The 22,928-nt window shown below is 40.5% G+C and overlaps 1 protein-coding gene across 3 annotated transcripts in view; it reads right to left on the reverse strand.

Annotated features, from left to right (window-relative positions):
• The window catches only part of FHOD3 (formin homology 2 domain containing 3), a 509,790-nt gene that overhangs the window by 86,220 nt on the left and 400,642 nt on the right, over positions 1-22,928 (reverse strand). For all 3 annotated transcript variants that reach the window (XM_037806361.1, XM_037806363.1, XM_037806362.1), the window contains 2 exons: positions 7,220-7,354; positions 2,548-2,598 (listed from right to left, as the gene is read on the reverse strand). In XM_037806361.1, coding sequence (XP_037662289.1) covers positions 2,548-2,598; positions 7,220-7,354 — 186 coding nt within the window. The remainder of the gene's footprint in view (positions 1-2,547; positions 2,599-7,219; positions 7,355-22,928) is intronic.

Raw genomic sequence — 22,928 nt, forward strand, 5'->3', positions numbered from 1 at the left:
CAGCCCGGGGAAGGATGCACGGGTTCAGGCTCTTGCCCAGGGCCCTGTAGAAACCCTGCTGGACAGTGGGCTGACCCAGTTGACTGAGACTATACACTGATGACTTCCTGCCACCATCCTACTCGGAAAATCTCCCTTAAATTAAACTAAAATCTGGCCCAAACTTCTACTCTATCCTCAATCCTTTCAATTAACACTGAGAAACCTTGATTACTGCCTTACTGAGTACTTGTATACATTATTCCCGAAATCCTAGCCCAGTCTCAGCCCTTCCCCTGCACTCTGTCCCCATATCCCGATTGCCATAAGGCATTTCCTCTCCATGTCCTGCTGTCCCCCTCAGACTAACAAACCCAAACTGAACTAATCCATTCACCCCAACACTTCCCCACCCAACCTGCACCCCATTCCTTACTACCACCCCTTCAGATATGAAATAAAATGGAATAACACATATCTTGATGGCCATTTACACCCCAAAATAGCAAAATGGAAGTCGCCTCGCAATATTTACATGATACCAACCTCAAAAATGATGAGGTTTTTGACTCTGGCCGTTTTTTCTGGAGTAAGAAACAAGGGATCCAGCAAACACACCCAACCCTATCTTGAAGAATTAGTGGATGGAGTCCTCTTCCTTATTTCTGCACCTCTTTCCATCTCTGATCTCCATTATTTTCCCCATCCATCCCTAAATTTCATTACAGTTGGAAATATTATCCTTTCCTGGCTTACCAGGAATCCCCAACAGTTTCCTAAACAGGAATAAAAGTGTATCTCCCTCACTCCCATCTTCACCAAGTAATTCAAGAAGCAACCTAACCAAAAAAAGTGACTGGTCCAAACAAAGGAAAATGCTTGGCTGCTTCCCCAAACCTCCATCTAAGCAGAGAAATGGGCTGTAAGGAAAGAACCCCACATGGGGCCATGGAGCACCCACTCCAACACCAGCTAAGAAGGCCCAGGAAATGGGTAGAATGGGGGGTGGGCTGAGGGCAGAACTAGAGGAGAGAGGAAAGGAGTGGCACACTCATTTGCACAAGTTTTCCAGGCAGAAATGGAATCATGAAGCCTTGCTTTGGGAAACAAAGCAGTAAATATCAAGAAAGAATCATCCTCCAATGATTCTGGAAAATTTTGAGGTCAATCTGGGCCAATTCAGACCCTGACACGGCACTTTGACATCTCCCCAGAAGCTTTCAAGCCTCTGCAGCTTCTGTTTGCCTGTGAGGACATAACCAGACAGTAAGCTGTCAAAAGCTCAAAAAAGTTCAGAATTTGGAAGAAGGGCTTAAAAAAAAAAATTCCTTAAGCCTGATCAAAAAATCCACCCAATTTTCATGAAAGGCATATGTCATGTCCCCTGTGTTAGTCAGTTTGTCATAATCCCCAGTGACAAAAACAGCTATTAATTAGATAAAAAGAAGTTTCATGTTTCCTTACCAGCATCTTTCACTCTAAATTTACTGGCCATGACTGGTTCTTAGGATGGCAATAATCAAATCAAATGTTGGTGCATACCAAGATTTCATTTATGAGTCTGACCTAAGCATCTAATTTTTTAATTGAACACAGGCAGTCTCCAGTTTTCCCTGCCTCAGACTGACCTGATCTATTTAGCTGATGGTGTCTTAAAAATTAGCACGATTTCACTTTTTATTGGCACAGTCGGAGATGGTTAGGTTCCTAGCTGGCTCAGAACGATCCTTTCCGGTTCTCCAGGCAGTAACTCCACCTGGTGGTAGAGGGAGCAACTGCAGGTTTTACGGTGCTGGGGGGTTAAAAACTTGTTTTTTTGCCGATCTACTTCCAAATAAAGATTCCTTTGCTCATCTAAATTTATTAATTAGACATTGAACATATTAACTTCATATCTTTTAATGGGATTCAAAGCATGGTGCCATTGAAATTAATGGACTGATTTACAGTTTGACTATTTTAAATAAAGCTGTTGGTTCATTTGTTCATTTATTTCTTCCAGACATCTTTTCTGAGCACCTACAAGATTCCCAGCACTGTGGCGGGCACTGGGTATACCGAGGAAAATTAGGCATGGTTCCTGCCATCAAAGAGCTGTGTACAGTTCAGAGGGGGGACAGAGAAGCGAGTCTCGGGTGTGTTTGATGCCCAGGCAGTGCCTGGCTCAGTGTATGTGCCCAAGTATCTGTTGAAGAAATGCTGAACCAGCGGCAGGGAAGCACATACCACGGACACCTAACCCAGTCTCAGTAGTGGGGAAGCGGTATTTGAAAAATACACCATATAACAATATGCTTATATGAATGTGCTCATTTGGAGAAGAGTCTTGGAGGCACAGACACACATTTCATATCAAGATGGCACTAAACGATAAATTCCTACTTTCCTGGAAAATTTAGATAATCAGGACACTCTGTCCTATGAAACTCCAGTTACCCAAGGTCATAGGTGTTTTAGGTGTCTTCAAGGCAAGCCATTATATTTTAATTGACAGTCTCTGCATCCTAGGTCAAGAGTGCAAAGTCATGTGCCATTTGGTTATAAAGTGAAAAAAAGAGATATACAGACCTTTCTTCTCTTGCTTGTCTTTGTTCTTCTCTTTTGTCTAAGTATTCTCGGCTAATGGAAATATACAGAAGAAACAAAATAGGGAAAGAAAATAACAGAATTACACATTTGAAAATTGCTAAGAAATTATTAACAATTTATCATGAAAGCCTGCTACTGCCTCAGAAATGGAAAATAGCTATAGTTGAATTTTTCAAATCAAGTTTAAAGGCTGTACTTTAAAAATACCAAATACAGGGGATTTTCTATAAAATCACAGGAACATCTAAAAACACAGGATTATTCGGTTCACTCAAGAGACACCACTTACTCTTCAGGAAAGAAGGATGTGTATTTATGGGGGGGAGTTAGGATAAAGATGAAACAATACAATTACAAAGGAGCAATAGCTTTGGGAGATGGTCATCTGGTCAAGCTCTAGTAGCTCCACGATGCCCATTTGAAGAATTAAATCTAAGTGGGCCCATGTGCCTTGCCCATTTGATGTCACACTCCACGGTTTGCACATTTCCTTCCACACCCCACAATTTCTGTCTCTGCAGCCCTCCCATTCTCTGTTTCTATGCAGGGATCACTAGAAGCTCTTGCTTTGTGCATTCTCCGAGGCCCTGCTGGGATGCAGGTAGTGTGATAATGCGGCCGCTGCTGGCTCTCTTGCTGAGCGTCCTGATGTCAGTGGCCTCTCCCAATAGTCTAATTAGATTCCAGCCTCCCTGTGGACAGGAGCCATGCCTAGTGCTTTCTCCTTCAACACTCCGCAATTCGTAGCACAATTCCGATAAATTGTGATTGTTAAATAACTGGAAGCAATGTAAAACCATGAGTCAGAGCCACTGCATATAGAAACCCAAAATAATATAAAAGAGATGACATGACATCAAGTAGACCCTCACACACAACCACATAGTCACACTGTAACAAAATAATCAGCAGGGACTTTTGTGCCAAACTTTGTCCAATTCTGATGTTTGTGTTCTTTATGTTACTGCTTGTCAGCTCCAAGTTAAATCTAAGATGGCTGTGTGGTCAGTCACCTCCCAGCGGACCATTCATTTTCCAGGAGAATTCCAACACAATGGATTTCTAATAATGAAAAATAAAATAATAGAGAAATAGTAGCTGAAGTATTCTGCCCTTCAGTGCACTGGTAGCTGGATATAAAGGACAGTAAATCAGAGAGACCAAAGCACCAAAGCAAATGAGGAGGAGAAGAAAAGCACAAGAAAACTTCAGATTCATTAAAATTTATGAATATCCATCCACATTACTTTCCACCCTAAAATAAAACTTAGCACAACCCAGGAAGCTTAAGACCATATTCAACAAAATAACATCAGATAAGGGACAAAGAGCACAAGGCAAATTAAATCAACGAAAGGGCAGATGAAAGGCCAGATTTGAGTAATTCTAGTGACTGCATTATTAAAGCTTTTCCTAGTCCCTTGTTTTTGAACAAACAATGATTTTGAATTTATTTTCATTCACATCCCCAGACTTTCAGACCGGATCTGCAGTGACTGTAATGATTAGCTGCTCATGCTCTGTCCTGATGGTCACCGTTCCTTACCAGTCAAGGGTCATTTTGCCAGGGTCTCTCTGCGTTTTTAAATGCTGGGTGAGGTCCACTTGGGACCCAGGCTGGATGGTAATCAGTTATCAGCACAGACTCTGAGTACAGGTTGTCTGGGTCTAGTTTTCACTCTGCCACTTGCTGGCTGTGTCACCTTGGACAAGTTATTGACCTGCCCATGACTCAGTCTCCTCTTCTATAACGGGATCATAACAGTACCTACTTTGCAGAGTTGGTATGCAGATTAAACGGGTTGCACATGTAAAATGCTTAAAAGCATGCCCAGCATATCATCCGCCCTGCCATTATGGCAGTTTTCGCCAGTATCAGTATTTCCACAAGTGCAAGTTCCATTTCGATTCCCAACTTGTTGCTTGCCCAAGTCCCTGCTGATTATTTTGTTACAGTGTGACTATGTGGTTGTGTGTGAGGGTCTACTTGATGTCATGTCTTCTCTGGTATATTATTTTGGGTTTCCATATGCAGTGGCTCTGACTCATGATTTTACATTGCTTCCAGTTATTTAACAATCACAATTTTTCAGAACTGTGCCACGAATTGCGGAGTGTTGAAGAAGAAAGCACTAGGCATGACTCCTGTCCACAGGGAGGCTGGAATCTAATTAGACTATTGGGAGAGGCCACTGACATCACGACGCTCAGCAAGAGCGCCAAGTCAAACTGCCGGCAAAGACAGCAGTCGCGTTATCCCACCACCCGCATCCCAACAGGGCCTTAGAGGGATTACGGGATGATGTAACAAGACGGCTGAAAGGAAACAGAGGCCACCTAGTCAACTTTATTTTAACTTATAGATGAGTATATTGAATTCGAGAGAGACTATGCTGCTAACTCAAAGTTACAAAGCTGTTTAGTGGGAGAACAAAGACCAGAATTAGTAGTAATCAGCAACAAAGCAGCAATATACACTGATACAGGAAAGGGCTTCATTGTGTGGCACAGATACAAATGAACAGATGGAATGGGATAAGGTACTGTTGCAGTGTTAAAATAAGGAAGCCATTCACCAGGGAAAGCTTTATGAATGAGGCTCCAGAGATATCTAGAAAGGACGAGCAGGAGAGTCCTGCTCTGAGATTGCGGGGAGTGAGGAACTCTTCAAATCATTTTCCTTATTTGGTGAAGAGAACGGCACGCTGAAGGAGCTCTGCTGTATGACTGACCTGCTCAGGCCAATGCTTAGTAAGTTTCTACCCTGTCGCCAGAAGTACACAGTATCTATTATGCCCAAGTTCTATTCTTGGCTTGGAAACCCCCACCCTTGACAGGGCAGGAATTTGGCTGAGGATAGGTGCTACTGTGAAATCACTTGCTCAATCATCTGATCAGACTCCCTGAAAAAACCACGGAATTGCCCTTCTCTGACCCTTAGGAGCTCCCTTTGCTGATCCTCAGTCCGGGAAGAAAGGGCTTCCCTTGGAGTTCTTTTGGGGTGTCTATGAATACAGGCCAGGTGACACTGGAGGTAAACTCTACACTGATTTGGTAGAATTTTGAATTCCAATCTCCGTTACCAATCTATCTGCTCCCTTTCATGTTTCAGAGTTTCAGAGCTCCAGGCACTCCCCCTACAATTTGTGGTCGCATTCAGGGATGCGCTGGGAGAGACGGGGATGGAATGTATTGACTCCATCTTAAAACTGGCACCCTGTTTTAAGAGGTTTTCAATCAAAAACTTTGGATGTATAAGCTAAGCTCTGAATTTTCCATCTGTTTCACAGTCAGATTCTCTGCTATTTGGTAGCAAAATATGCAAATCTCTCAGAAAACCATGAATTAGGAAGATTTAATCTATTCCTGTGGTTTTCCAAATTGGTCTTTCCAAAAATGACAACTTCCAGAACTGGCTCAGGAGAAATGGTGCATACAGGTCTGATGTTTCCATGTATCATTTGGCAGAAATCTGACAGCCCAGGCATACCATATGGTCAGGGAGGGTGAATGATGTTGGTTTACTTCAGGCAGCCATTACCCCGCCTCATCAAAGCTCAGACTAGCATTTCACCCAGAGACTGAGGATATTTGTTTTCATGTGTTAGCAAGCTACATTTAAGGCAACTTCACAATTCTGCTCGTATTTTGATCATTTCAATAAATAACACATACTCTTCCTGGCTGCTGGAAAAAAACTAAGTTCCTGGACCTGTTAATCCTCATTGACAATTCCTTGTGGATTTAACTAGGAGTAGTGGATGGAATATTGCTTACCAAACAAATTAAACCAAGAAAACAGGACATAGAGATACAGGAGAGAAATGAAAAGAATGAACACGGAAGCTATAGGAAAGATGACAGGAAAGATGAAGATGGGAAGTAGGTGTACAACGAGGAAAGGGGAGGGGAAGAGGTGGTACTGGAGGAGGAGGAAGGAATGGAATGTATAAGGAAAGACTCAGCAAGTGTTTTGTATCCCATAAAGTCCTATTGAGTGCGAAGCCCTGGGGAGAGGAGCAGAAGGAGGTAGACATAGAGGAAGGGGAGAACAGGTAAATTGACCAAAGGAGACACAGGGGGACCCTGGACTCAGCCAGAGGCAGACAGTCCAAGATATGGAACCTGGAGTGGACACCACCCAGGAACACACCCTTGGAGCTGGACAGAGACTAAAGGATCAGGGTGCAGTGGGTGACTTTTCCCCCATAAGAGGAGAGATTTTTTAAGAGGATGTTGCTACATGCAACAGGAAGCAAACCAGAAAATGGGAAAAGCACTTTCTTTTAGGCATCCAATTGAATATGAATGATACATGAGAAACTTCAGGGGAAAATGGCAAATTAAGTTAAGGTAATTAGGTTCTTGGCGTCAGGAAGGCCTGGATAAGGCTATTTTAGATAATGGTGGGCCCAGGAATACACAAGCCACTAATTGTGTTTGATGGACTCTCTGCGCTTCCTGCCCTGTGGTTACAGGAAGAAGGGCCATAGCAACTGCTTCCAGACCTTTTCAGGTGCATCTGCTCCTTCTGGAAACAAACACATTACTTCCCAGTACATTAGCACTGTCATTAATCATACACAGCTATGAAGGCATGGGCTTTCATTTCAATTCATTACTTTTTTTTAAATCTTAAAATTCTTCTTACTTGAATTTGTTTCTTTCTTCCCGCTCTATTCTCTGCAACCTTTCTTCTCTCTCCTGCCGCCGCCGCTCTCTCTCTGCTGCCAATGACTCTTGGTGCTGCCTAAAGGATGATGTCAGAAGACTGCTCGCTGACGACCTACAGACACAATGAGTTAATGCTTTGGTTACCTGGCCTATGACTGAAAGCACCAAAATAGGAATCAGTTAGACCTTATTAGAACTGAGGGTCTGACATTTCCTTGGTAGTGCTTGGGGGGAAATTGTTGAGTCTCTCTGGGTTTGTTTCAGAATCTTCATCTGTAAATGGAGACACGTAACCTGCTTTATGAGCTGGGAGGACTAAAAGGTGGTAATGCATATAAAATACTAAGCAGTGTGCTTCAGCATATAAGCAGTCATCAATGACAGGTGCTGGTATTATCCAAACCATTCCAGAAATACTCATAGAATATAAATATTCTATATATATTTTAAACTTTGTTTAGGGTAAGACTCTGATGAGCTGGGATCAACTTTCAAATCTAAAACTGTTTTCTATTATACATGTACTACAGATTTTTTTTTTACCATACATTAATTTCTCAATACATAATCCTCAAAATAATTATGTCATCTTAAAATGAGGTACTGGGATGACAAATGAGGAGAAAAAGGCATAGCAGTGGTCTGAAATCTGTATGGAATTAAGGAAATTTCAATCCATGTCAAGAAGCATCCAAGAACACAGTGTGTTCAAAGCACAGCACTGGACTCTGGGCAATGCCACACAAACCATCTGGACAGGCCACTGAAGATGGTACAATGGGGATGGCCAGCTGTGTGGTGGCCTCAGCTGGGGACCACAGTGGGCAGGAATCACAGAAAATGTTATTGCAGGAGAATGGGTTGGAGAAGGAAATATTAGATAACTACGTGAGAAATAAAGAAGGGGGTTAGCTGGAAAGAGGAGTCTGTGGGACCTTTGGAGAAAAATAATAAAAAAGGTCTCTTATGGACAACTGGGCCTTCATTTATGAAAAAAGAAAAACTAAGATACCAATATCTCTGAATTATATGTTGTCTACTTACCCAGGGATGTAGCTTGGGTAAAATTCTATTTGAAAACATGCTTGCATGGTAGGGCACATGTGTTCTCTCTGCCATAAGGCCCCCAGCCTTTCTCCCTGAAGAAGGTAGGTCTTCTCTGGCTATTAGTAAAAGGGGATGGGGGAAGTAGAGGGAAGAAACCTCCATCCCTGACAACTACAGAGAGGGAGTAATCAGAGCCTATATTTAAGGCCCCACTATGAGCTACTCTGTCAGCCTAGACACCTATGCATAAGAGAGAAGTTTATTTAGCTTTTACATAAAAGAGGTCCAAACTGTCTTTTCCATCTTGTAAAACTTCTATCTTGTTTAAGTGACCCACTGTTATTTTGGTTTTCTTATTACATGCAGCCAAACCTAATCTGCAATCTGAGTGGAGGGGTGACTCCATAGTGACTGCTAGAAAATTTTTACGGATAGAATAGTTTTGTTTAGCCTGGTTAATGAGTTTTATCTAATGAATGAATGTATATGTAACCCAGTATCCCAAATTAGAGAAAGCATATTTTTCTCAAATACACATGAACTATTAAAAAACTGACCATAAACCCTGCCGCAAAGCTCATCACAATGAATACAAAGAACTGGTTTCATACAGGCTACCTTTCTGCCCAGAATGCAAATGAGTTGAAAACAAATAGCATGAATTACAAAATACATATAATTGGAAAATTTATAGCATGTTTAAATAACTCAGGTTAAAGAAAAATAAAGGAAATTAGAAAACATGTGAAGGGCAGTGTACTGAAAATGCTACAGATCAAGATTTGTAGGATGCTTCTAAAGTAGTCCTTAGAAAGAAACTTATTGCCTTACGTATTTACATAAGAAAAGAAAGAGTGAAAATTAATGAGCAGTCAACTCAATTTGGAAAGCAACAATGGAATAAATTCAAAGAAGACAAAAGGAAGGAAAAGGAGATAAGAACAGAGATTAATGAAATAGGAAAACAAAATATAGAGAAAACCAACAAAACCAAAAGCTGGTTTTGAATTTTTTTAGAAAAAAAGTAATGAATAGACAAACTCCGGCAAAACTACTTAAGACAAAAAGAAAAAAAGCCACAAATAAACACTACTTAGAAATGACATGTAGATATAATTACAGATACAACAGAGAGAGACCAAAAAATGTTAAGAGAAAACAAAGGAAAAATTTTACGACAATACATTTGGAAACTTCAAAGAAATGATTTCCTAAAAGAAGACACAACTTACCAAATCTGACTTCAGAATAAACACAAATTTGGGGTAGCCTTATTAACCATTAAAGAAATTGATTAATTAATTACAAATGTGAGCACAACACAACTCCCCACTAGGCCCAGATCTTTTTAAGGTGAGTTCTATCAAACAGTCAAGGAAAAGTTAACCCTAATCACATACAAAGTCCCAGGGAACCTAAAAAAGAAAAATCTCCAACTCCTTTCATGTGATTAATGTAACTCTGACACCAAAATCAGACAAGAACAGTGTGAAAACAGAAACCCATATACTGACAGCAATTACAAGTACCACTGCAAAACTCTATAATAAAATTGTGTTGGGTTTGCCCATTAAATGCAAGGGTAGTTTAAGATGAGAACTCTATCCAGGAGAATTACTGCAGGGACTCCTTTTCCCTTAAATGGCTCTCCTGGCAATTTGATGCTGGCCCCGATTCCCAGCCTGCCTGGCAGTCTTCTCCTGAAGGACTCGCAGCCTCGCCCCCTGAGATCCCTGCAGGGGGAAGAGAGAGGGCACACGGGCTGCTCTATGGTGTTGGGTGAGGACCAAAGGGAGGACTTTGCCATTCCCCTTACACGTCTGACTTTGGCTTGTTCTTCTGAATATTTCAGCTTCAAGAGAAAATGGTTTTGTTTGTTTTTAAAGGCCAATATTTTTTGCAGAAACAAATTATTTAAAAACACTTGTTTAGTCTGGAATTGGAATATTTTGTAGTATCTATTTTTTTAAAGGCTTTTATACCCAAAAATGAAATATGACTTTGTCCTGTAGGGAGATAAATGATGGGCAGAATAATGAAACGCATCCTTCTGACCTCATTGGTGCGCTGGTTTACAAGCCACCAGGCTTCTTAGGAATGATCCTGCTGGCTTCATTGCGGGGCTTCCGCTGGGTTGTCAGTGGCTACACCGGGTCTCAGGGACGCTTCTCTGATGCATACATTCCCGTCATTTCCTCGTTTAAGTAGCGTCCAGTGTGGTCAAGGGGAGGCTGTCAGCCCTTCGTGTACAGATGACCCTCTGTACACTTGGACCTTGCAAAGGCAGATCTCACACGTGGCTCAGGGGCCAGAGCACAGCAGCGAGCAGACCAGCGGGCCACATTTACACTATGGGGAGGCTCCTTAGTAAGCTCAATACAAAAGGACTGAAAGGTGAGTTTCTAACAGAAAGCAAAGAGGAATACTTCCTCTTTTCCTGAAATGGAGCAAAATGCCTTGAGCAATTCAAGATCCATTCTCTTCACTACCCTAACACAGATCCATGTAGCAGGAAGAGGGAATTAAAGGACCCCCAAGAACATATCTGTCCTGGATGCATATAAGCCACTTTGGTCAAACTTGAAACAAAGGGATATAAACATAATATTAATAAGCTAAATATCTCCAGTTTTCATGCTACCTAGATAAGCCCAATCTGTGAGAGGAGAAACCCTGGTCCTATAAAACCTGTCTCTGGAAATGGCCCCCATATAAAAAAACCAATGCTGGACTGCATTCAAATCATACAAAGGCAATATCTAAATCATTGTCTAAAAAATGCTCCCCAAATTCAAGCTAGCATGGTAAATCCTTCTCTTTATAAAGGTGTCTTTAGCAGATTTTTATGTTTCATATTAGGTTCTCCAGGAAAACAGTGATTGGAAGTTGTTGCAATGTTTAATCGTGGCAGGTCCCAGGACCAAATATGGCATAATGAAATGAGCACAGGCTTTGGGATGAGCAAGCCAGAGTGTGCTGGTCACCTGACCTCTTTGAACCTCAGCTGACTTATTCGTCCAATGGGGATAATTATACTCCCAACTCATGTGGTACTGTGAGGTTTAAATGAGTGTTATGTACAAAACTGCTTAGAACAGCATCTGGGCTGAGTAGGCACTCAATAGATATCACTTTATCTTGGGAATCCAAAATCTGCAGATAGGTGGCTTGCACTGCAGTCCCCAAGGCCAGTTCTGGAGGATGACATTGGTAGTTCCCAACCTGAGAGGCTGTGGTGAGCTAGGGGTTGAGCTGAACCTTCCCGTTGTAGCCAACAGCTGGGTCAGTCACCAGGATTGCATGCTACCTTGGAATGCACCTGGAAAGCTGAGGTCATCTGATGTTACACCAAGACAGCTGCAACCAAGTGAAGCCAGGTAAGAATGCAGGTGGTGAGAGATTTTGCAAGGGAGCAAATGATATACCCTGGGTGAAAGTTCTGGGATCTGCCCCAGAAATCTCACCTGGTTAAAGCTTCCTTTGCTGGGACATCTGGAACAAGAACTTAATTTCACTGAAATATGGCTGGTTATAACAGGTCACATTTATGGAGATGATATGGGGTGCCAGGTACTTTACACATAATACCTCTTTTAATTCACCAACCTTTTGTACTAGATTCTATGATCTACTTTATATATTAAGAAACTGAGGCACAGGGAAGTTATACTTGGGATGTAGCAGAGCTGGGCTTCTAAAGAGGCCCATCAGGCTCCAGCCCCAGCTTTGGCCAATTTCCTCCCCCACCTCCTCACATCACTGATACTTAGCAAAGTGCCATTTTGGAAGCACCTTGTCACATTACATGTATCAGCCTAATTATTTTTTCAGGGCTTGCCCCTCCTGGCAGCCTAAGATTTTGGGTCAGGTCCCGTATTCTTTTTCATCAATGTGCCCAGGTACATAGAAAGTACTCACCAATGTCCTGAGAATAATTAACTATTGAATAATTAGGATGTTTCAAGTCAGAGTAATCTGGATATGCTTCTCTCACTGCTTCTTGTGCTTTTTGGCACAAGATCTGGTTCCCCTGGTAAACGCTGAGCAAATGCAGAGAGGCTTTGTGCCCTGAAGGCAGCCCATCCAAAGGCAGGCTGTGCAGTGGCCTACAGGGCTCCTGGTACAGACACCCAGGACATTAAACAGGGGAAGAATAGGCAGCTGGGAGAAGCTGAAGCCCTTAGCAAATCAACAAAAAACTGGTTTAGTATTGAAAACTCAAGAAACAAACATCTTAGAGGATAAACTCCAGAGTTAACATTTTAAAATATTAAAATATACAATGTGCAACAAAAGATTACAAGAAAACAAAGAAATAAGAAATGGTGGCCCATCCAAAGGAAGAGGATAAAAATACAGAAAACACCAGTGAAGAAGACCAGACTGTGGACATATCATCAGAAAAAGACTGTTAAAAAATGTTCTTCAATGTACTCAAGAAGATGAAGGAAAATAGAGAGAAAGAACTAAAGGATATCAGGAAAACAATGAATGAATAATATGAGACTCTCAAAGAGAGAGAAATTTTTAAAAGTAACCACACAGAACTACTGGAGTTGAAGAACCAATAACTGAAATGAAAAATGGCCAGGAAGATCTCAGCAGCAGATTGGAACTGGTAGAAGAAAGAATCAATGAATTGAAGACAAGACAATTGAAATCTGTCAGGCTGAGGAACAGAAAGAGAAAAGAATTATAAAAAGTGAAAACAGCTTAAGAGGCCTCTGGAACACCATCAACTGTACCAGTATACATATTATGGGAGTCCCAGAAAAAGAAGAAAGAGAGAAATGGGCAGAAGGAACAGTCAAAGAAATAATGACAAAGAAACTTCCCCAAATTAGTAAAAGATGTGAATATGCTCATCCAAGAAGCCCAGGGAACAAGCAGGATGAACATGAAGAAAAATACAGCACATCACACACTGATAACACTGTCAAATACAAATTACAAGGAGAGGCTTCTGAAAGCTGCAAGAGAAAAGCAACGCGTTGTGTACAAGGAAGTCGCAATTACACTGAATGCCAATTTTTCAACAGAAACCACGGAGGAAAGAAGGCAGAGTAAAGCGCTAAAAGAAAACTGCCAACCAAGAATTTTATATCCAGCAAGACTTTCAAAAATGAGGGAGAGATTAAGACATTCCCAGACAAACAAAAGCTGAGAGAGTTAATCACTACTGGGCCAGCCCTACAAGCAACATTAAACCTCTGGATGGAAAGGAACCACCAGAAAGTGGTTCAAAGCAGCAAAAATAAATCAAGACCTCCAGTAAAGGTAACCACTCGGGTAATTATAAATGCCAGTACTATTGTAGTTTTTGATATGTAACTCCATCTCTCAGTCCCTACAGGTACTAAAATGCAAATGCATAAAAAGTAATCATAGAAAAGAGCTATAGGGTGTCATCAACATGGTGATGGAAGATATCTGAAAACCTCTCACCAGAGATTCAGCCAAAAAAAGGACAAATATCACTTTCTCAGAGCTCTGGAGGAAGATAAAGACTGGAGAAGTATCCCACAAATGCAGAACTGAAGAAAAGAGAAAAAGATCAGGTGGGAAACTTAATCCCAGACCAGCTGATCCTCCTTCCTCCCCGACTTGGTCCCACACAGCTTGGGAAGAGCCCAGAGGCAGTGGCAGGGATACTTCCCACCTCCCGCCAGGGCACAGGCTATAAAATCTCTCACAGAAGTGAGCTAGAGCCCTGTGTATATCCAGACACAGAGACCCATGTCCACAGAGATCCAGGTCAGGCCACAAACCACTGAGGAGCACGGAATACAAAGGGCACCAAGGAGGAGCTTCCAAAATGGAGGGAGGGAATGGCAGGCCTTACTTCTTTCCCAAAAGCAGAAAGTAGCCAGGCATTAACTGTCCAAGTCAACTGTTTGGGGACCTGGGGGACAGGGGAGGATATTCCAATGCCCAAGTAAGTGCGGGATGAAGAGAATGAGAAAATGTGGTCAGAGGCTATAATTCTGGTTGTGTTATCTGGCACCAAGCCCCACACTTGAGGGAAGCAGGGGAAGGAAGCCCGATCCTTGCCTGGCAGATGGCTGCAGACTGGGACTGTTGTGGGAGCCCTCTAGCCCAAGTAAAGAGGGGAATACAGTCCAACACTGAGCCAGATATTCTTAGGTGAAATGAGAAAATGGGATCCTGGCAGTTTCAGCCCTGCACAGATGCTGCTGTCTCCGAATAGTGCCAACTGGTGGGCAGGTGAAAAAGCTGCAGGGGAAAATAAGCAGGGCTTTTAAAAGCCTCCCCAGACCCTGCCCCAGGCCCACTGGAGCTGGTCTATACTGCCTGCAGGGGTACTCAGCCCTGTTGTGGCTGGGAAATACTGACGATCCAATTGTCAAAGCAGTGCCCTAATACAAACCCAAGGAACAACTAAATCCTAGACAAGAGAGAGAGACTGATCTTCAAAATAGACCCATCAAGATAATCAGACGACCAGATATAAGCAAAAATAAAAATTAAAAAAAATAATAATAACAAAGCACACTAAAACACAGGAAGATATGGCCCAGTCAAAGTAACAACTTAAAAAGTCAGAGCAAACACAGACTTTGGAGCGAATCAAAGATGTTTAAAACAAATCTCCTAAAACAATTCAAGGAGATGAAGAAAAATATGCAGAAAGAGATAAAAGATACTAAGAAGACACTAGGTGAGCATAAAGAAAAATGTGAAAGAATACATAGGAAAATAATAGACAACATGGAAATAAAAGACACTAAATGAAATAAAAAATACAGCAGAGACACACAACAGATTTGAAGAGGCAGAAAAAAGGATCAGTGAGGCAGAAGACAGAACCAAATTTGAACAGACAGAAGAACAAACAGAGAAGAAAATGGAAAAATTTGAGCAGGGTCTCAGGGAAATAACTGGCAACATGAAGCACACAAAAATACGCATCATAGTTGTCCCAGAAGGAGAAGAGAAGGGAAAAGGGCCAGGAAGAATATTTGAGGAAATAAAAACTGAAAATTTCCCAATCCTTATAAAATACATAAATATGCAAATCCAAGAAGCCCAAGGTACTCCAAACAGAATAAAACTGAATAGAACAACTCCAACACACACATTAATCAGACTGTCAAATGCTAATGTAGAGGAGAAAATTCTGAAAGCAGCAAGTGAAAAGTGATTCACCACATACAAGGAAAGCCAAATAAGACTAAGTGTAATTTCTCAGAAGACACCATGGAGGCAAGAAGGCAATGGTATGATGTACTTAAGATACTGAAAGAGAAAAATCTCCAGCCAAGAATTCTCTAGCCAGCAAAGTTATCCTTCAAAAATGAGGGAGAATTTAAAATAGTCACATATAAACAAGCTGAGAGAGACTGTTAACAAGAGACCTGCTCTACAAGAACTACTAAAGGGAGTTCTGTTGGCAGAAAACACAAGAGAGGAGAGAGAGGCTTGAGGAAGGTACAGAAGTGAAGACTATTAGTAAGGGTGACTAAAAGGCTAAAAGGAGAGAAAAAATACATATTTCTGACAAATAAAAGCCAAAGGATAAAATGGTTGAAGTACTGCATTTACAGTAATAACACTGAATGTTAATGGATTAAACTCCCCAATCAAAAGATACATATTGGCAGAATGGATAAAAATTTGGTACATGCATATGCTGTTTACAAGAGACTCATTTTAGACACAAACAGGTAGCCCCATGTCCCCACCTCCACATACCCCCATAGAGTGCTCCTAATCATCTGCTATCAGCACTAGGCCACATTCATGTCCTTTAGACTCAGTGGGAGTCTCAATCCATTGTGCTCAGGCCAAATAGAAACCTACCCCATAACCATGTATTAAAAAAGGAAATAACCTTACAAGCATTTGAAACAAAGCCAATTATTACTTTTAAAAAGCTACCTGCTTTCGGATATGACTCCCGGGGATGAATCTGGACCCGGCATCATGGGGTTGAGAACATCTTCTCGACCAAAAGGGGGGTGCGAAATGAAACGAAATAAAGCTTCAGTGGCTGAGAGATTTCAAATGGAGTCAAGAGGTCACTCTGATGGACCTTCTTATGCACTATATATATAACACTTTTTAGGTTTTAATGTACTGGAATAGCCGGAAGTAAATACCTGAAACTACCAAACTCCAACCCAGTAGCCTTGACTCTTGAAGACGATAGTATAATAATGTAGATTACAAGGGGTGACAGTGTAATTGTAAAAACCTTGTGGATCACACTCCCTTTATCCAGTGTATGGATGGATGAGTAGAAAAATGGGGACAAAAACTCAATGAAAAATAGGGTGGAATGGGGGGTATGATTTAGGTGTTCTTTTTTACTTTTATTTTTTATTCTTATTCTGATTTTCTTTCTGGGGTAAGGAAAATGTTTCAAAATAGATTGGGGTGATGAATGCACAACTATATGATGGTACTGTGAACAGCTGATTGTACACCATGGATGTCTGTACGGTATGTGAATGTATCTCAATAAAACTGAATTAAAAAAAAAAAAAAGCTACCTGCTTTCAATTAAGCAGGAAATTATCCAAGAAACCACTTAATTTGCTTTGGTCTGTAGTCCCACAACTGCTTTATGTTGAGAGGAGCATGAAATAAAATATGTAACAACTATCCTAATGGTTATGTTTCAGAATGCCAGCATTTTAGAATCATAGGTATTCCGAGTGGTAATAAAATATAAAAACTTAAAAATCAATGAATATGGCTCTTTTGAGTTTGAGATAAAAACATAAAATATTAAACTCCTCTATTTTCAGTTGACTATTAATAATTTAATATTCTATTAATTAATATATACAGGAATAGTAACTATGCATGTATGGAGAAATCTGAGACCTACAATAATAAAATACTTGCAAACCAAATCCAACAGCACATTAAAAGAATTATACACCGTGACCAAGTGGGTTTTATCCCAGGTATGTGAGGGTGGTTCAACACAAGAAAATCAATTAATGTAATACACCACATTAACAAATCAAAAGGGAAAAACCACATGATCATCTTGATTGAAGCAGAAAAGGCATTTGGCAAAATTAAGCATCCTTTCTTGATAAAAACACTTTGACTCAAAGGAAACTTCCTTGACTTGATAAAGGGTATATATATTTAAAAAAAAAAAAAAAAAAAAAACCACAGCTAACATTGTACTCAACAGTGGGAGACTGAAAGCTTCCCTCTAAGACTGGGAACAAGTCAAGGATGCCAACTGTCACCTCTGTTATTCAACATTGTGCTAGAAGTTCTAGCTAGGGCAATTAGGCAAGGAAAAGAAAAACAGGAATCCAAATTGGAAAGGAAGAAGTAAAACTTTCAATATTTGCAGACAACAGGATCCTATATCTAGAATGTCCTAAAAAAATCAACAAAGCTCCTAGAGCTAATAAACAAGTTCAGCAAAGTGGTGGGATACAAGATTCATACGCAGAAATCAGTGGTGTTCCATATACTAGTAATGAGCTATCCAAGGAGATAATTAGGACAAAAAATTCCACTTACAATAACAACTAAAAGAATCAAGTGTCTAGGAATAAAGTTAACAAAGGATGTGAAGTATCTGTACACAGAAAACTACAAAACATTGCTAAAAGAAATAAAATAAGACCTAAATAAATGGAAGAACATTCTTTTGCTTATGGATTAGAAGACTAAATATTGTTAAGATGTCAATTCTACCCAAAGAGATTTACAGATTCAATGCAATTCCAATCAAAATTCCAACAACCTTCTTTGCAGGAATGGGAAAGCCAATCATCAAATTTATATGGAAGAGTAAGGGGCTCTGAATAGCCATATTGAAAAAGAAGAAAGAATTTGGAGGACTCATACTTCCCAATCTTAAAACTTATTACAAAACCACAGGAATCAAAATAGCATGGCACTGGCACAAGGACAGACAAATGGAACACAACTAAGAGCTCAGAAACCAACCCTCACATTTTTGGCTTTTTGACAAGGAAGGAAAGACCATTCAACTGGGAATGATAGTCTCCTCAACAATTAGTGCTGGGAAAACTGGATGTGCATTTGCTAAAGAATGAAGGAGGATCCATACCTCACACCTTATTAAAAAATCAACTCAAAATGGACCAAAAAGCCAGATCTATCAAACTCCTAGATGAAAATGTATGAAAGCATCTTCAAGATCTTGTGCTAGCCAATGGTCCCTGAGACTTTACACCCAAAGCACAAGCAATAAGATAAAAAACAGATAAATGGGACCTCATCAAAATTAAAAACTTTTGTGCCTCAAGGGACTTTATCATGCAATTAAGATGACAACCTACACAGTGGGAGAAATGTTGGGAAAAAAAACATATTGATAAAGCCGTAATATGAAGAATATATAAACAAATCCCTCAACTTAACAACAAAAACACAACCAACCCAATTTTAAAAAACGGGCAAAAGCCTTGAATATACATCTCTCCGAGGAAGATACACAAATGGCTAAAAAACACATGGAAAGATGCTCACCATTAGAAATGAAGAAAATGCAAATCAAAACCACAGTGAGATCATTTCACAGGCACTAGAATGGCTACTATTAAAAAAACACAGAAAATTACGAGTGTTGGAGAGGATGCAGAGAAACAGGAAAATTCATTCATTTCTGGTAGTAATGTAAAATGGTGCAGCCACTGTGGAAGACAGTTTAGCAATTCCTTATAAAACTAAGTACAGAGTTACCACATAACCCAGCAATCCCACTTCTAGGTATATACCCAAAAGAACTGAAAGCAGTGATTTGAACAGATATTTGCACACCAATGTTCATAGTGGAATAATTCATAATTGTCAAAAGATAGAAGCAACCTGTTCCGGTTTGCTAATGCTGCCATTATGTAAAACACCAGAAATGGGTTGGCTTTTATAAAGGGGATGTATTCAGTTACAAATTTAAACTTCTGAGGTCATAAAAGTGTCCAAACTAAGGCATCAACAAGCGGGTGGGTACCTTCGATGAAGGACGGCCGATAGTCCTCTCAACTTCTCTGGGGCAAACTCTGGGCTTCATCTCTTAGCTTAGCACCTCCAAATATCCTTCTGTCTGCACTCCAAGCATCCCCAAGCATCAACAAGCATCTGGGTCTGTGTAGGCTCTTAGCTTCTCTCTTAAATACACCAGGGAACTAATCAAGACCCACCCTGAATAGGCAGGGCCACACTCCATGGAAATAGTGCAATCAGAGGTTCCACCCCAATCAACAACTAATCAGTCTGCCGCCACAAGATTGCATTAAAGAATATGGCTTTTTGGGGGACATAGTATATCCAAAAATGCACATTCCACCCCCTGGACCTTAAAAAGACATGTTCTTTCCAAATGCAAAAATACATTCATTCCTTCACAATACAGATAAGTACAAAATCTTATCAAAATTAGTTAGTGGCGTGGTTTGTCTTAAGGCAACATTCACCTTTGGCTGTGGACCTGTGAAACTCAGAACAAGTTATCTGCTTCCAATATACAAAGGAGGGACAGTCATAGGATAAACATTCCCACTGCCATAGGGAGAAACTGGAAGGAAAACAGGGTTCACTGGACCAAAACAATTCCAAAAACCCACAGGGCATACTTCATTAGATTTCAAAGTCTGAGAGTCACTTATAGAATGACATTTTATCCTCGGTGCTTGAGAGAGCAGGAGTGCAACCCTTTCCAAGGGCCTTCAGGGCAGCCCTTTATTCTACAAACACTGGGGTGAGTGCTGCAACACATCCATGCATTGGGGAGACCATCTTCTTCTTGGCCCCACCCCCCTCAAACATTGGGGTAGCACTGGAACTCTCTTCCATCTCCAGGGCACATGCTCAACCCCTTCAAAACAGTGGGGTGGTGGCAAGGCTCTCCCCAGTCTCCAGGGAATGTGTTCCACCCTCTCCGAGGCCTGGGGCAGCAGCACTCTTCCTGAACATCGAGGCAGAAGGCCCACCCTCTGCCTTCACGGCAAACTCCATGTGCACGGGTTGCTCTGCTCTCCTTTCCTGACATTTCTTGGCTTCAGACCTTGGCTTCCATGGTTCTGCCTCCTCTGAAGAAATTTTTCCTTCCATTTGTCCCTTTTATGTACTTTTTAGTCCAGACTGGCAGTGGTTCCATCTATATAGATCTTACAAAAAGAAACTTTGTTGGCTTGGCATGCAGCATATAGGGGCCAAAACTGCCAGACAATAGGACTTTTTATAAATCCTTTCTGGATAACTCCATCTCCAATCCTGGCTTGTATTGAAATAGCTGGCCAGTTCCAGGTTTTGTTAAATCCTCACATGGGGCTATAGCCTCTGGGGTTTCACTTTCTAGAAGCCCAGAACTTTCCAGACCATCAATTTCTAGTTTCTTTGTAACCAAGAGTTCAGTTCTTACCTCATCTCCTTCTTCTCACATTTTACTGTAAGCTGCAAGGAGAATCCAGGCTGCATTTTCCATATTTAGTTTGGAGATCTCTTCAGCTAAGTATTCCAGCTCATTGTTTTCAAATTCTGCCTTTCATCCAATACCAGGAATCAATTTTGTCAAATTCTCTGCCACATTAAGACAAGGATCACCTTTCTTCCAGTTGGCAATGACACATTCAATATTTCTGTTCAAGGCCTCATCAGAAGTATCTTTAGAATCTACTTTTCTACCAATAGTCTCTTCAAAGTGGTCTAGGCCTTTTCTATCAAGCTCCTCACAATTCTTCCAGAATCTTCCTCTTATCCATTTAAAAAGCTGTTCCAACATATTTGGTATTTGCAAACTCAGCAGCACCCTACTTCTCTGGTACCAAAATCTGTTCCAGTTTGCTAATGCTGCCATTATGCAAAACACCAGCAATGGACTGGCTTTTCTAAAGGGGATGTATTCAGTTACAAATTTAAAGTTCTGAGGTCATAAAAGTGTCCAAACTATGGCATCAACAAGAGGATACCTTCACTGAAGAATGGCTGATGGTCCTCTCTTAACTTCTCCAGGGCAAATTCTGGGCTTTATCTTTAACCTTAGCATCTTCAAACATCCTTCTGTCTGCATCTCCTAGCATCTCCAAGCATCAGCAAGCATCTAGATCTGTCAGCTGTTAGCTTCTCTCTTAATCAAGACCCACCATGAATGGGCAGGGCCATACATCCCTGGAAATAATTCAATCAAGAGTTTCCACCCTAATAAACAGACTAATCAGTCTGCCACCACAGGATTGCATTAAAGAATTTGGCTCTCTGGGGGATATAATATATCCAAACAGGCAGACAAACCAAGTGTCCATCAGCCAATGAAGCAATAAACAAAATGCAGCATATATATACACACAATGGAATATTATTCAGCTGTAAAAAGCAATGAACTTTTAACAGATGCAACAAAATGGATGAATCTTAAAGACATCATGTTGAAATAAGCCAGACACAAAGGGACAAATATTGAAAGATTTCATTGACATGAAGAAACTAGATTAAACAAACATAGAATTAGAATCTAGAATACTGGTTACCAGGGGACAGGGTGGGATAGGAAAAAGGGAGTTAAGACTTAAAATACAGAGTCCCTATTTGGAACAATGGAAATGTTTTGGTAATGGATGGTAGTGATGGTAGCACAGCACTGGGTATGTAACTAACAGCACTAAAATATATATCTGAATGTGGTTAAAAGGGGAAATGTTAGATTGTATATATCGTAACAGAAAAAAAAAATGAAAAAAACATCTGTGGCATGGTACTACATAAACAATGAATCCTAAGTTGAACCATGGACTATAGTCAACAGTAAAATCATAATAATATTTTCTCATTAATTGTAACAAATGTACCATACCAACGGAAGGTATTAATAATAGGGAGGTATACAGGAATCCTGTACGTAGCATTATTTTTCTATAAACCCACAACTTCTCTAACAACAACAAAAGAACGTATGATAAATGACAAACACAATTTAAAGTGTAGGTGAACACCCTGTAGTTGCCAAGTAGATGACATCGAAACTGGCTAGCTCCTCCACAAGAGTAAGAGACAGGCCAGCCCCCATGCCTGTCATCAGGCTGAGGTAAATTAACACGCATGTGGGCCCTCAGCACCGTCTTCCAGCTCAGTGTGGATGAAAAAGCAGAGGTGGATTTTAGGGCATGCACACCGGGAAATGAGTGCTCAGATAACACAAAAACTCATTGGAGCATTTAGTAGTCATGTTATTTTCATCAATTGAAACTTGTGCCAAAAGTATAAGCAGGGGCAAAAGCAAATTATGGATGGAATTTTACTTAGAAAATCCCTTTTTTTTTGAAGTACAAAACCAGGAGTAATCATTGGTGTGAAAAGCCTATTAAGAAGTACAATTCAATTAGGAAAAGTTAGATCATCTTTAGATAGTGTCCATGGTCAAAAGAAAACCAAAAAAACCTATTCCCAACAAAGTAAAATATTCTCCACATGACATGTAAACTATTTCTTCAACTGGCCATATTGGTCAAGTTTCATACATTTTTAAATGATCTACATCTTACCAGTTATTAGACTTTCAATTAAAAGTCCCACTAAGTGTGTAAAAAAAAAAAAAAAAACCTCAATGGTCATTTTTCAGATTTCAGTACAGAGGTCCTAGAAAGTTTCCTCAAGTGAGTATTGCAATTTTAAACCTGTTTTAT

Source organism: Choloepus didactylus, chromosome 16, assembly GCF_015220235.1.
Source record: "Choloepus didactylus isolate mChoDid1 chromosome 16, mChoDid1.pri, whole genome shotgun sequence".
Taxonomy (NCBI): domain Eukaryota; kingdom Metazoa; phylum Chordata; class Mammalia; order Pilosa; family Megalonychidae; genus Choloepus; species Choloepus didactylus.